Here is a 14,832-nt window from a genome sequence, read left to right on the forward strand (position 1 = left end):
AAGCACCTGAACATTTTAGTTGATTCAGATGCTGTTTGCAGATTTACCATCGTGTGTGACATTTTTCCACAGGTGGTCCGGATTGCTAATGTTCCCAGTGTAGAGGATCCAGTAAGTCAAAATGATACCATTTGGCTCCAGTGGATGGCGCCAGCTAACCAGAACAGAGAATGAGTCCAGTGCACTTAACTGCATGTCCACAGGAGGAGAGGATGGTTCTGCGATAAAAACACCCAGTATTACCCAGTATATAATCACAAACACACAACACCAAAAAGATATTTAAATTATATTTAAATCATCAAATCATTTATTTTCACATGATCATCTTTATAATGCATATTCTTATTTAATTATCTCAGATTGCTCTGACTACACTCAAAGAACATACAGTAAAGGTTTCTAATAAATAAAAACTTTATTTTTAGAATTTTTCTCACAAAAAGCTATAAAATATAACATATGGGTCATATGCAATACTTACATTTTTTTGGACTGGAGAATAAAAAATCTTTTTGGCAACTATTAGTTTCATCACAAGACACACAAGAACCAATGATATTCAAAGTTATCAACCTGCCACCATATCTGAATTTACAGCATTGATTTATTTACATGTTTATAAGAATTTATCACTAGATAACCTGAAAATAATAATCATTTTCTCTTGTGTTGCTTAAGAAGACATTTATTAACCCACTGGTGACATGTGGATTATTTTAATGATGGATGTATGTGCTTTTTGGATCTTTGCCTCATTTAGCCTCGTATAAAAAGATAACATGATGGCATTTTAATAAAAAATTACTTGTTTGTGTACAACTAGAATGGCAAATCACGATCCCAACCCTCCATTCAAATCGCCATCCAAAGTCATGCCTATTTTAAAACACATGATATGAACACGCACAGATCAGACGTCCACATCTCATGTCTCATTCACCAGTGAAAAAAACTTTGCTGATGATCCAGGCAGTTTGCTGTTGTTGTTTTAAAAGATGTCTTTCGTTTTGTGGCTCCTGTGCAGGTTGTCAATTCAGCGTAAAACTTTGCCATTCTCCGTCTGTTTACAGACGGGAGGTGAGGGCACGTGAACGCGCCGATGACGTATGGTGTCTCTGTGAACAAGCTGCGCTTACGGATGAGGGACAAAAAAGGCAACGTCCGTTTGGACCGAGATCTATGATTGGTTGAACATTTTTTGGTCTTACGGCTTTCGCAGATTACATAAATTTCTGCAAATACATTTAAACAACTTAACATAGTGATGCTATCAGGATGTGAGAAGACTTTTAACCAGCATAACTAAAATGTTTCTGGATCAAATGAGATACCCTGCCTTTAAAGGGACACTCATTTAGCCGATCTCCGGGTCTGGCGCTAGCACTTTTAGCACAGCTTAGCATAATCCATTGAATCTGATTAGACCATTAGCATCGCACTCAAAAATAACAAAAAAGTTTGGATATTTTTAATATTTAAAAATGTAGTTACATCGTGTACTAAGACCGACGTAAAATTAAAAGTTGCGAGTTTCTAGGCCGATATGGCTAAGAACTATACTCTCCTTCTGGCAAAATATTCAATGATTTTGCTGCCGTAACATGGCTGCAGGAGACGCAATGATATTACGCAGCAGCCGAAAATAGTCCCCTTAGTATCTTTCAATAGCAGGGGACTATTTTCGGGCACTACGTAATATCATTGCACCTGCTGCAGCCATGTTAAAACAGCAAAGTCCCTGATTATTACGCCAGAATGAGAGTATAGTTCCTAGCCATATCTGCCTAGATCGTAACTTTTAATTTTCCGTCTGTCTTAGTACACGATGCAACTACAGAAAATTCACATTTTAAATAGGAAAAATATCGAAACTCTTTAGTTATTTTTGAGTGTGATGCTAATGGTCTAATTAGATTCAATGCATTGTGCTAAGCTATGCTAAAAGTGGTATCGCCAGACAAGGAGATCGGCTGAATGGATTCCAAAACTGTAAAACTCTAACTCTAAGGGAGCTGGTAAATGAGCCTATTTTTTTTTAAAGTTGAGTGTCCCTTAAAGCAGTGGTTTTCAATTCCAGTCCTCGGCCCCCCTCCCAGAATGTTTTAGATGTCTCCTTATATGAAACACCTGATTTCACTCATCGGCTCCTTAATTAACACACTAACGAGCTGATGATCGGAATCAGGTGTTTTTATATATGGAGACATCTAAAATGTTCTGGGAGGGGGGGCCCGAGGACTGGAATTGAAAACCACTGCCTTAAAGGATACATTTTCAGCATAATATGAGGTCTAATAAGAAAGTGTCCAGGCCCCCCTAACTCCCCCAAATAGCAGATGAAGCTCCTCTCAGTTAGGATGACACTCCATCGCTGTGGCAACATGGCCCTCCCTGCCATCACTTGGCTAGACTGACTGACAAACTGCAAAACTCTTGGCCAACGAGAGGGGCAACTCCATCTGGGCTTTTAATTAAAGCCAATTATCTTCTTACACTCTCCATATTAATCCCCTAGCTGTTAACCTAACACAAACACACAGACACACACACACACACACAAACTCGCGTAGACTCAATATATGCACATTTATCAATTGACACACCAGAAAGCCTAAAGACAATCACATTTGTATACACGCTTCAACGGAGGTTCACTCTCAAACATTAGCCGAGACAAGACAGCATTGTTCTTCTTAACGCATGAGCGTTTTATTTCAGCATTAAAAGCGGCCGTATACTCACTGTCTTGAAGTGTGGACTCTTCCACCGTGGTGCTGAAGGGTCCACTCATATCAACTCCATTAGACTGCACAGCCATTTCATAGCTGGTAAAAGGCTTTAGTGATCTTAGTAAAATCTCCTGAAAAGTGCTGAAAACAGTACAGAGACATGTTTATTAGGAGGTTTTTAATGGCAAATATGTTATTGTGCTTTAAAATATCAGTTTTAACCCAGAGAACACATACTGATGTGTACCCCAAATGCACCATAAGTCAATTTGGATAAAAGCATTTTACAAATAAATACTTTATAATAGCAATACTTTACAATAAGGTCATATTAATAAACATTAGTAAATGCATTAACTAACAACAAACAATATCGTTTTTCAACATGTATATTGTCAGGATCCTGCCATAAGAGTCTTGTTTTATATTTATGTTTTATCATGATGGCAGGGTTCTGACAGCCTCAGGCCTAGTCCACACGGACACAGGTATTTTTATAACCGTGAGTTTTTTCACGCGGTTCGGCCGTTCGTCCACACGAAACCGCAGTATCAGGGCACTGAAACCGAGCATATTTGAAAACCCCGGCCAGGGTGAGCTTTTTAAAAAACCCCGGTTACAGTGGTGTCGTGTAGAGAGTAAAACCGGGGGGGTTTGCCTTGCGACGTCAGAGTGTGCGCCGTTATCCACTGTGTTTGACGTCAAGATTGTGCGCCGCTGACTGCTTTGTTGATGATTCTGTGCAATGGCGAACGTATCTTGCTAATAATAACTGAGCTAACAGGGCTTCTAACATGTAAACAGATAGATGCTCAGTTATCTCACTTTATTGCGGAACACGATTTGGGTTATATCCCCGCCTGCTGGTGTGGCATGCTCTTGACAGCGCCTGACAGCGTGCTTTTGCTTTATCGTGAGGATGGATATTTAATTTAAACCGAGCATGTGTGGACAGGATTTTTTTTTAGCGAAAACTCTGGTTATAAATATACCCGTGTCTGTGTGGACTAGGCCTCATGTTCTATGTGGAGGCTAATGGCCTTGTATATTGGGTCATGTGCCTCTGGTGTCTCGTTCCTAGTCCCCGCCCCCTTGTTCTCCTTGTTAATTATTCATTATTAGTTATTCCCATCACCTGTGTTGCCCTTGTTATCTTGTTTAGTTTTCCCCTATTTAATCTCCTCTTGTCTTGTGCTGGGTCATTGTGTATTGATGTACATTATTATGTCGTGTTTTAATTCAGTTTAAATGTTACATCAGAGTCTTGTTGAATCAGTGTTTTGTCAGTATCTTTGAATATCATGTTTAATGTTGTGTTGCCCCCTCGTGGGTTTTTGTTTTCAGTGTTTTATGTAAATAAATGTTCAGTGTTCACTTTCCCGACATCGTCTGCGCTTGGGTTCTCTTGTTCTTCGTCCAATCCCTCACATATATAATATTCTTGTTAATGGCGATACAATTATTCATGTTAGTTTATGGATGCATTAACTAATGTTAACAGGTACAATGCTTGATTTTATAAATGTATTAGTAAATACCGAAAGTAACATCAACTAAGATTAATAAGTACTGTAGAAGTATTGTTTATTGTAAGCTAATGCGTAAAACCTTATTGTAAAGTGTTACCATATGTCTTCAAATCTAAAGAGTACTGGAAACATATGTAAATAAGAGTACAATTTGCAGGAAGCGCCTCTCGTTTTAAACAAATCGAGAAAAATTATTGTTTGGTAGATGACTTTGTGAACGACAGAGGGAGGAAGCGAAATAACAAGCGAGCATGTGAGAAAACAGGATGGTGCCGTCACTTTGACTTTGCATAATTTGTGCATACATGAGCATATGGTTTGTGTATATGTACAGTATAACACCTGGTATAGTATGAGACCAGCGATGCATTGCGTATTCCTGCTGGGCTGCAGCGTATAGTATAGTTGATGATGCGCACGCTGCTAAAGCGCGGCTTCTCCCAGCGAAGCCAGATGGAGGTGGAACTGTTCGCGCGGGCTCTGACGCTGATGGGCGGCAGCGGCGGGAGAGCTTCTGGAGTCCGCACTAAGCAAACCACACACAAAATTGTTAAGACTTTTGATACATGTAGTATAAAATCTGTAGGTATTATTTAAAGTCATTCCCTGTCTAATCTCGCACCTCGATCTGTGAACTTTTCTGTTGTGCCCTGCCAGACAGCAGGATACCCTTCAGTCTGTTTATTAAATGCCCAGACCTTCACCTCATATAGCCGATCAGGAGCTGAAACAACCAGAAAGAAACGATCATATTATGTCATTAGATGTATTTATGTAGATGAATTGAAAGCATTTAAAGGATTTTTTTTATTAAAATGCCCAATGAATAAGCTAACTAGCTTTTAAATGAATAAAGGAAATGCTTCACCTGTTTACTGACTTCCAATATCATCTATTCAAATTCTGTAATATTTTGGCGCAAAATCATCTTTACCGAGACAGGCAGATGAGATTCTTGTATTTGTATACGTGGTACAGTGTGCCCGGAGTATATTCAGTTTGTATTGCACGAGTTTCACCCACTGTTACACTCATCTATATGGTGTAATAAGATTTGATTTGACCTGATTTGCTATGAAAAGCATAAAAGAAATACTGCTGTAAATAGGTGTTGGCATCCCATAGTTCTGGGATGCGAGCCAAAACACCGGGCAACCGGTTTCTGTTTTTTCTCAAATTGTTGTAATTGCTGACAGCAACAGAAGATCACTGTACAGCTATCAAGCCAATTAACCCTAAGCTGCTCTGCTATACAAGTACTTTAATTAAAAAGATTTGTGTTTGTGCATAAGCGTACTGTATATAAATAAAGTTACTGCTCATCACTCACAGAGGCCTGTGACCTCATAATGTTTCACTCTCTTCCTCAGTTTGATCTGTTGACCCATCTGGAACCTCTCACTGATCACAGGGTTTTCCTCATTGGCCGACTCCTCTCCATCCATCTCCCGCCAGGAAAGCTTAAAGCCGGTGATCTGTGTGTGATTGGGTGGTGGCTGCCATGTGACGAGGAGGGAATGCATTTTGGCTCTCACTTTGAGCTCAGTAGGAGCAAAGAGCACTGGAAGAGACAAGTGAGGAAAATTGTGAGAAAAGTTTTGTGTGTGGAGGACATACCTGGACAATGCATAAGAAATTGCATATCGTCACTGTCCCTCAGAAAGCTTGTATGTCCAAATTCACTCTTTTTCAAGAAACAGAATAAACACTGTATTTTTTTAATGATTACACACTGTGTTGTCTAAGTTGACAAGCACTTTCAATACTTTTTATTGATTATTTACTTCTCCTTGAGGAGAAAAGCATTTGATATCAGTAGAAAGTTTTAAGTTTGTGGCAAAACCAAATTACAGTGCCTGCATTGGTACAGTTGAAACATTTAATGTGTTATTGTGAATAAAACATGGGTTTATGAGATTTGCAAATTATTGCATTATTGCAAATATTACTGATTTGATTTACATTTACTGTTCCTTCACACACTGAAAAAACAAACTTTTTAGTAAAATAAATTAGATTAACCCTCATAATTTCTACATAGTAATATTAACATTTATTAAGAACTAGATTTTTCTAAATAAAATGATGATAAATACACAATTAATTCATGTACAAAATGAACTGTGTGGGAACAGTAACTCGTATGATATTTTCTTATACTATTTAAGGCCCTGTTTACACGGGAACGCTCGAGGGTGAAAACGTAAAAATATTTTATCGGATGTGCCTTTCGTTTACACGGCGACGGCGTTTTTGGGGCTTAAAAACGCAAAAAAGTGAAACCACCCTCCAGAGTGGAATTCTTAAAAACGATCTACCCTCGCATTCTCGTCTAAAGGGTAAAAACGCAAAAGACTGCTCACGGTGGCTCTCGTAGCGTACGCGTTTACGTCACAGGCAAGCGCCAGTTCAGAAAAAAATAACAACAAACATGTCGGATTACTTCCATACGTCGGACCTTCAAGTTACCATAGCAGCTCTGATGAATATACAAGAGTCTTTACAGCAGTTGTACGAAATATTCACAACTAGAATTACTGATCAGAGAAGGCGCATTAATTACCTCCATCAAATTGTTGATGCGCCGATTCGTCGGAGGCAAATCAGGCGGCTTTGGACGAGACCTGGGAGAACCAGTAAATGGTGGGACAACTTTGTGGAAGGAGTAGTTGATGACCATGCATGGCGTGAAAACTTCCGTATGTCCAAAGATTGTGTTGTCGCCTTAAGTGAAGAACTAAGCCCTTACATCAAGGGTGAAACAACGAACATGAGAACACCTGTTGGAGTACTCAAAAAGGTAGCTTGCACGTTGTATTATTTAAGCGACGAGGGGCGGCTACGAAAAACCGCGAACGCCTTCGGCTTATCACGGTCCACTGTGTCGGTCATCATCAGACAAACATGCAAAGCTATAACGGTCCACCTCGGTCCGAAATACATCCATTTGCCATTCACTGTGCCCGAGGCAGAGGAGCTCGTTTGCGGATTTCTGCAGGATCATGGAATGCCTCAATGTTTGGGAGCTGTAGACGGGACCCACATTGAAATAAAACAGCCAGCCGTCAACGCCATGGATTACATAAACAGAAAGGGCAAGTTTTCCCTAAACGTCCAAGCTGTGTGCGACCACAAATACAGGTAGGCCTAATCAAGGTGTTTAAGCACATTTGTGCTCTTTCTATATCTCATTTACAGTACAGGCCAAAAGTTTGGACACATTTACTCGATCTTTATTTACGTTAACGTTATATATTTGTACACATAACAGAATAATAATAAACTTCTTCAAACTATGGCATAACACAAATGTAACTGTGAGAATTATGTTGGTGACTAAAAGCATCCAAAATAAATCTAAACTGTTAAATTTTATCATCTGAAGTGCAGTCATCCTTTGCCTAGAAATTGCAAAACCATACTCGTGTCATTTTATACTAGCGTCATTTTATCAAGAAATTTTTATAGTTTTACTTAAGATGAATTTTAAATAATATAGAAGGACTTCACATTTAATCTGGGCTCTTATTGACAGCTTTTTCTTCAATATTTGGTGTAAGTAATCTATTTAAAAAATATTATTTTAAAATAAACTTTTACTTTTCTATTAACAGAAATTAATGTTTTGCACATGTATATGTTTGTCTTTAAACGTAATTTCAACCATTTAACCATACACCTTCAGATTAAATGATTTTTAATATCATCATAGTTAACATTTTAGTCAAGTGTGTCCAAACTTTTGGCCTGTACTGTATTAACAATGCTGTGCAACACTGTATTGTCATTGTCTAAAATTGTAAAGCACTTGGAATGAAAATATGCTATTTGCTTGCCTTACAGATTCATGGATGTGGTCATAAAATGGCCTGGAAGTGTCCACGATGCGCGTGTCTTCGCCAATTCCAAAGTGAACACCTACTTCAAGACTGGGAAGATACCTTCACTCGAAAAGCAGATTGTGGATGGAGAGCAGCCCATACCCATCTTTATTTTGGGTGATCCTGCCTACCCCCTTCTCCCTTACCTTATGAAAGAGTACTCAAATGGAGGCTCTACCCCATCAGAACAGTACTTTGGACTTTGTTTGTGTAAGGCCCGTATGGTGATCGAATGTGCATTTGGTCGGCTAAAGGCCAGGTTTGCAGCCCTGAGGCGGCCCATGGACATAAATCTCCTTGACCTGCCAAGTGTTATTTACGCTTGCTTTGTGCTCCACAACTACTGTGAGTCCTGTAACGACACTGTGGATCACCATGTTGAGCAGGAAGCCATAGAGCATGACAGGGATGTGCAGCCTCCCACCCAGACAAACAGCTATCTGACTGACTGTAATGAGGGAAGTGGAAAGAGAGTGCGGAGAATCCTCACCAAATACCTTGACCCTTAATAGCTTATGGACTAGCACGTGTGGACAGTGACCAAGGTAGCTGACTATTGGCTGTACGTTCTCTACAGCAAGGTGATCAGTATACCTACAGTGTATTCACATACAGCACAGCATTGTTAAAATGACTTTGATTCTAACAAGCCAATTGTATTCCTTAGTCAACATGAACAGTGTTTAATCTCAGGTGTGTTTAAGATATGCTTGTTCAAGCTGCAAACTTGTCCTTTACTATTGCAATAGACAATAAAATACAACAATGCAAAGAATAATAAAGTGCCATGTCAACTAAAGCATGTGGTCTCTTTTATTTTACTCCAGTCCATAACTGCAACACAACAGCCTGGTAAATATTGTTAACAGAATTAACACCTCTGATGATACTGTAAACATTAATTATTTTTGTACAGTTATCCTTACACATTTTGTGTACATTTAACTTTGTGGCTCATATCACTTTGTGATTGAGAAATAATGAACTTAAGTGCTTAAACAGTAGGCAGGTACTGCACAGTTTAACAAAATGTAAACAAGTTTAACTTAACTCTACAAACTCAAAGTTTTCCTAAAGAGACACAGGTTAAGTCTCTTCCTCATCGGAGTGTTCCCCCAGCAGGAATTGTCTGTAGGAGGATGGAAGTGCAGGGCCCATCGGCTGTGTTGCGTACGAATGTGCAGGGCCCATGGGTGCTGGTGTGTATGAATGTGCAGGGCCCATAGGTGGTGGTGTGTACGAATTGACTGAGCTGTGACTGAGCTGTGTATGAATGTGCAGGGCCCATGGGTGATGGTGTGTATGGATGTGCAGGGGCCATGAGCTGTGCTGTGTTGTAGTGGTCAGGTGGGGCACGATTTGCTTGTGGCTGAGATGTCATGTGTCTCACAAGGGCATCAAAACTATGGCTTATTCTAATTTGAGCCTCTGCAATTGTGTCCAGCCTATTGCTGTTGCTTTTTTCAGCCTTCTCCAAAATATCTACAATCTTCTTCTTTATGTCGAGGTCAGTCTGCACTGGATCCACCCGAAGTTTCTTCTGGAGCCTTTCACCTTTATGGCCATCAAGCCTTGCCTTTAAAAAGAACAGAGGGAAAGTATTAACGTTCATTAGCTAATGATATCTTTGGTATTGACAATGATAAATAGTATGGCATGGTCAGTGGTGCAGTGTAATGTATTGTAGTGGGTATACTGTACTGTATATTATATATATATATATATATATATATATATATATATATATATATATATGGGGGGCATATCATAGTGGTGGTGTCTGGGTGTCCTCCCCCAGGAAAATGTTCACCGTCAAAAACTTCATTTCCAGTATTCTGACACACATTTTTTTTATACATTTTTATGGAGTTGTATCTTTATTAACGAGGGAAATATCTTTTTATTTAGCCTATGTGATGACAAAAATAACACAGATGACAAATTTATAATTAAAAGTATGTTGTTACATGTTATTGGACGGAAATCATGGAGCTTAGTGGGTATAACTGCGTATTACGTCGTAGACTTACGTTACACCACTGGGCATGGTTTGTGTAATAAACAAAAACATACCTGAAGTAGATTTCTCCGCTTCTGGGCTGAGGTATGGGGGCTGACAATTGATTCTTCTGTGTTCGGCAGGTCAGACGATGTAATGCTCGCGTTTGACTCACTACTAGTGTCCACGGTTTCGTTCACCTCTGATGTTTCAACACCGGCCTCTATTGCTGTGGTTGCTGGCGACCCACCCCATATTTCGTTACATAAATCAAAATATAGAGTGATTACTCGCCCATGGCCACTCCGCCGTTGGGTATCCACAGCCTGCCTATACTTGATCCGGATGGCTTTCAGCTTTGACGTTATCTGACTTTTACTAATAGCGTCTTTCTCGTGTGGATATGATGTCCCTCCAGGTATAGGATACTGCTGAAGAAATTCGGTCCATATGTCTGTATATTTTGCCTGGCAGGACTCCCAGTCCACGCCCTGATGTGCCTTTGTTGTTTTGTAATTTAAGGTTGTTTGCAGCAATAACTCCACCTCTTCGTCTGTCCAGACAAAATTGTCAGCTTTTGCTGTTCGCTTCGCCATGTTGTGTTTCGCGCTAGTAGTAAGACGTTTGTACGCAGGCGCGCAGACTTGGTGTTGTTGTGTGTCAGTGCTTCACATTGCCACCTAGCCGTCTGGAGTGCACACTACATAGAATATCACACACTTTTGCGTCACCGTGTGCACGCAGATTTCCACCCCCAAAACCCTCGTATAAACGCGAAATAAAAAGTGATAACGCAACGCCACTTTTGCGTTTTCTCTTCAGATAGTTTCCATGTAAACGTAGCCTAACTGTTTTATAGTCACTGCACATAGCCCTAAAATAATTAAGTACATTTTAATCAAAAAATGTAGCGCATTCAAGTCAAAAATTCATTTAACTTGAGCATATAAAATCCATTAAACTAAAACATTTAAGTAAAATTAACTTAAATTAATTTGCACACTGAATATTTTGTTAAATATTTTTTAAAGCTTTTTCACAGTATAAGAACTTTAAATACTTACATATTTGTTAATAAAATGTCATATAGGTTTAAGCTCTTATATCATTGATGTTGTTTTGTTGTAAATGATAATTTTGTGAACTCACTGTTTAGGTAATCAGTGTTTCCTTACATGAACCCTGTTCAGCATATTTTATTGTATTTCTCTCCACAGTGGTGACAATTCATGTTTTGTGTGCGTTTCTGTGGAGAATCAAGTTTATTTAATGACTGACTTTGTCAGTCATGAATTTTGTGTTGTAATGCCATTTATAACACTAAGGGCTCTTTCATGCACCCGGTGCAATGCAGCGCAATGCGCGACGCAAGTGTCTTTTGCTAGTTTCAACCCGGCGCAATTATCATTTTCACGTTTAGCGCCACGTTGTTTAAATAGCAAATGTATTTGCGCCCACGGGCGTTCTGGTCTGAAAACGTAGTGTGTTCAGGCACATTGTTGGCGCATTGCTATTTTGAGGCAACTAAAATAGACTACGCCACACTGAAAAAAATGGTTCATTGAATTTAATCAATTTTTTTAAGGTAAGTGGTTGCAATCAATTTATTTAAGCTACATTTAAACAAAAAAAATTAGTAACGTAAAATAAAATATAAAAATTTTGTTTAAATGTAGCTTAAATAAATTGATTGCAACCACTTACCTTAAAAAAATTGATTAAATTCAATGAATCCTTTTTTTCAGTGCATTGACCAACAAAAACCTGGTCTAAAGTCTAAAGTCAATGGCGCAATATGTTTTTTGTTATTTAAAGAGCGCAGTAAATTATGCGCCTATATTCTGGCATTCTGACTACCTCTATCCCGCAAAACCGTAAGGTTGACACATCATGATTATGAGATAAAAAGTGTGCCGCCACTGGATAATTTAAATCTTTTCTCCTGATGGTGCTCTTATGTTCACTCTTTGCTTTAGTTGACGTGACGTTTTTCCAACATACCCCAGTCCACAAGGACAACGAATCAAATACACAACATGTGTAGAGACACAAGTGATCACAGACTTAATCATGAATTTTTTCAGTGGCGCCACACTTTTTATCTCATAATCATGATGTGTCAACCTTACGGTTTTGCGGGATAGAGGTAGTCAGAATGCCACCTAGAGGCGGAAACATTGAATTGCTCCTACAGAGACGAGAGCTTTTTTGGATTTTCACTTAAAATACGTTATCTCCTTTCGGGACAATGATGAGGCAATCTATAATGTAATGTTATAATCTTATATTTCTCTAAAATGTATGAGAAAATATTACCCATTATGATGGTGACTGGATAATGATGTGTTCCTTCATTCATTTATTTTTTGAGGATGTGTTCTACTATCTATTGTGATATGATGAGTTTAAGAATATATTCTACTATTCATTGTGATATGATGAGTCTATTAGGATGAGCTCCATTATTTATTGTAATGTGATGAGTTTATGATGATGTATTTTTACCATTCACTGTGATTGGTTGTGACGAGTTTATGATGATGTTTTTTATTGCTCATTGTGATTGGTTTATCTTTGACCTTGACAATGTGATTGGTCAGGATAACTATTTAAATACACGGAAGTGATGTATATATTTTTGATGCCTGAAGAAGATCGAGAGATCAAAACGTTGCAGCAATAAAGTAATTTCTATTTTTGCAAGTGGATAGTGTGCGGGACCTTTCTTTTTCTATTTGTCAATATTTGGACTTTCGAGTCCAGCTCTCCCACGCACCTATCGCACACAGGTGTGCGACGTTTATGTGACTATGTTTACAAAGTCCATCATCTAAATAGGGATTAGATATAGCGCCAGCGCAACTGGCTTTAAAAGGGGATGAGAGATAAGACTCTCATTGATTTATTGCACGTTATGCCCAAAACACACCCATTCCTCATTAGGAAAATATGAACAACCCTTTTCGACCGTCGCACAAACCATTTTTCCCGTCGTTAAATTAGCAAAAGTGGCATCGGACACGCCCATTTAGACAGTGCGCCGTGCGCTTTAGACAATGCGCTTAGATCGTTCAAATAGGGCCCTAAGAGTAACTCCATAGTAAGTCCGTAGAACTGTGTTAAAGAAAATAACAAACAGTAAATACAATCTACCATACAACAGTAAATAAGATTTATTATATATAATTTAGGACAGCAATGCTTCAATATTCAAAAAAAGTAATAGACTTTACCTAAACGATTAAAATAAATCTAACTTCTAAAATAAAAATAATTAAGTGACATTTACTTAATTATTTAACAAATGTTTTTCATGCATTATTAAGTAGAATTTATTTGATTTTAGTAGGTAAGTTGTACTTAAAAAAGCAGTAAGTTTTACTTAAAAAAGTGTGTGCAAATTGTTACAAGGATTTTTTTAAAGTAAGTTTTACAAGTTGTTTTTTTAGTCTATATGTTTTTACTCACCCTGAGTAAGGTTTGGTGTGTGGTGTGTGGCCCACTCAGAAGGCTGACTGAACCCGGCACGTGTTCCTGCGGCTATCCGCAGCTGGTAAGTTTGATTTGGTTTTAGGTCCCTCAGAGTTACCTGTGTCTCATTGCCACCCACTTCCACAGAGTATATGTGATCCGCTGTGGGACGAACATGTATGCAAACACACATATCAAACAAAACATACATGCCAGTTGAAATCACTGCAGTTGGCTGATAAATATGAACAATGCGAATCTAAATTGAGTTTGATTCTCTTTCTCTATCTCTCTCTCTGTGTGTGTGCGTCACAACCCATCAGAGCGAATCAGGCTTTTGTTCCACTTTTAATTCTGTTCATTAAACATTCAGAGCTCTAATAGAGCAGAAGCAATCAGGCATGTCATTCAGATCGAAATCCCTCAGACAAACCTGCCAGTGCCAACAGATAACGACAAACAAATGTGAACTTCGCAACAGACATGCATTCATCGATTAACACACAAACTTAAGTACACATTAATGCTCGAGGCAAAACCCTTTTTGCACATCACTTGTATGTCTGAGAAGGATTAACACGTTCACCCAATCAGTTTCACATAAACCCCTTAGACTAGAGATCTTAAGATCATGAGGGTCAGCAGGTGGGGCTGTCTCACCCTGCTCCAATGCCCTGTAGTCAATGCGATAGCGTGTGATGGCTCCACGACTCTGCTGAGAGGAAAGGGGCAGCCACATGGCTCTGATATCAGTGGAAGAGGTGCTCAGCAGAGATAACTGGGGGGAGGCACTGGGCACTGCGGGATGGAGAGAATATAGACATTTACAGGAAATTACATTCTGTTTGCTTGAGTGGCTTAAAATAGCATTATAATTTTTTTAAGGTTGACAAAGAAATGATATGTACAGTACATGCTTTAATTAAAATGCACTGATACAACAGCATTAGCATGCTTGCTGCCCCCACACATATAAAAGTAATGCATACCCTCTTTTAATATAAAATACAAGTGCGCTTTGCTGTTACTTAATACTTACCATCCTCTAGCATCTCTACGGTAACGGTCTGTGACGGACGGCTGGCCCCCATTGGCGAATAGGCTACTACATAAAAGGTGTAGGCCGTGTGAGGGAGCAGTTCCTTTACATGCATCTCTGTCGTGTCATTATTCACTGCAAACTGATACTCCATGTTGTCCAAGCCTGTACTCAAATACAC

At 38.9% G+C, this 14,832-nt stretch overlaps 2 protein-coding genes across 3 annotated transcripts in view; both read right to left on the reverse strand.

Moving 5' to 3' along the window:
* igdcc4 (immunoglobulin superfamily, DCC subclass, member 4) overlaps positions 1 to 14,832 on the reverse strand; it is a 98,680-nt gene that overhangs the window by 15,022 nt on the left and 68,826 nt on the right. For both annotated transcript variants that reach the window (XR_008644112.2, XM_055203600.2), the window contains exons 8-15: positions 14,652 to 14,816; positions 14,273 to 14,410; positions 13,610 to 13,774; positions 5,592 to 5,822; positions 4,884 to 4,985; positions 4,604 to 4,787; positions 2,746 to 2,873; positions 48 to 218 (exon numbers count right to left, since the gene is read on the reverse strand). Coding sequence is in view for 1 of the 2 variants with exons in the window: in XM_055203600.2 (XP_055059575.2) it covers positions 48 to 218; positions 2,746 to 2,873; positions 4,604 to 4,787; positions 4,884 to 4,985; positions 5,592 to 5,822; positions 13,610 to 13,774; positions 14,273 to 14,410; positions 14,652 to 14,816 (1,284 nt within the window). In the remaining variant the exon portion in view is untranslated. The remainder of the gene's footprint in view (positions 1 to 47; positions 219 to 2,745; positions 2,874 to 4,603; positions 4,788 to 4,883; positions 4,986 to 5,591; positions 5,823 to 13,609; positions 13,775 to 14,272; positions 14,411 to 14,651; positions 14,817 to 14,832) is intronic.
* On the reverse strand, positions 9,242 to 10,988 carry LOC129416479 (uncharacterized). The gene is made up of 2 exons (XM_055170786.2): positions 10,216 to 10,988; positions 9,242 to 9,718 (listed from the first exon to the last, which is right to left on the reverse strand). The coding sequence occupies exons 1-2, from the start codon at positions 10,735 to 10,737 to the stop codon at positions 9,242 to 9,244; spliced, it is 999 nt and encodes a 332-aa protein (XP_055026761.2). The 5' UTR covers positions 10,738 to 10,988.

This window comes from Misgurnus anguillicaudatus, chromosome 21 (genome assembly GCF_027580225.2).
Source record: "Misgurnus anguillicaudatus chromosome 21, ASM2758022v2, whole genome shotgun sequence".
Classification (NCBI taxonomy): domain Eukaryota; kingdom Metazoa; phylum Chordata; class Actinopteri; order Cypriniformes; family Cobitidae; genus Misgurnus; species Misgurnus anguillicaudatus.

Bases quoted from the DNA above. Each gene is read 5' to 3' on its own strand.
- LOC129416479 (XM_055170786.2), bottom strand. From the start codon at position 10,737: ATGGCGAAGCGAACAGCAAAAGCTGACAATTTTGTCTGGACAGACGAA. The intron at 9,719-10,215 runs GTATGTTTTTGT...TTCTTTTTAAAG, and splicing joins AGCGGAGAAATCTACTTCAG to GCAAGGCTTGATGGCCATAA.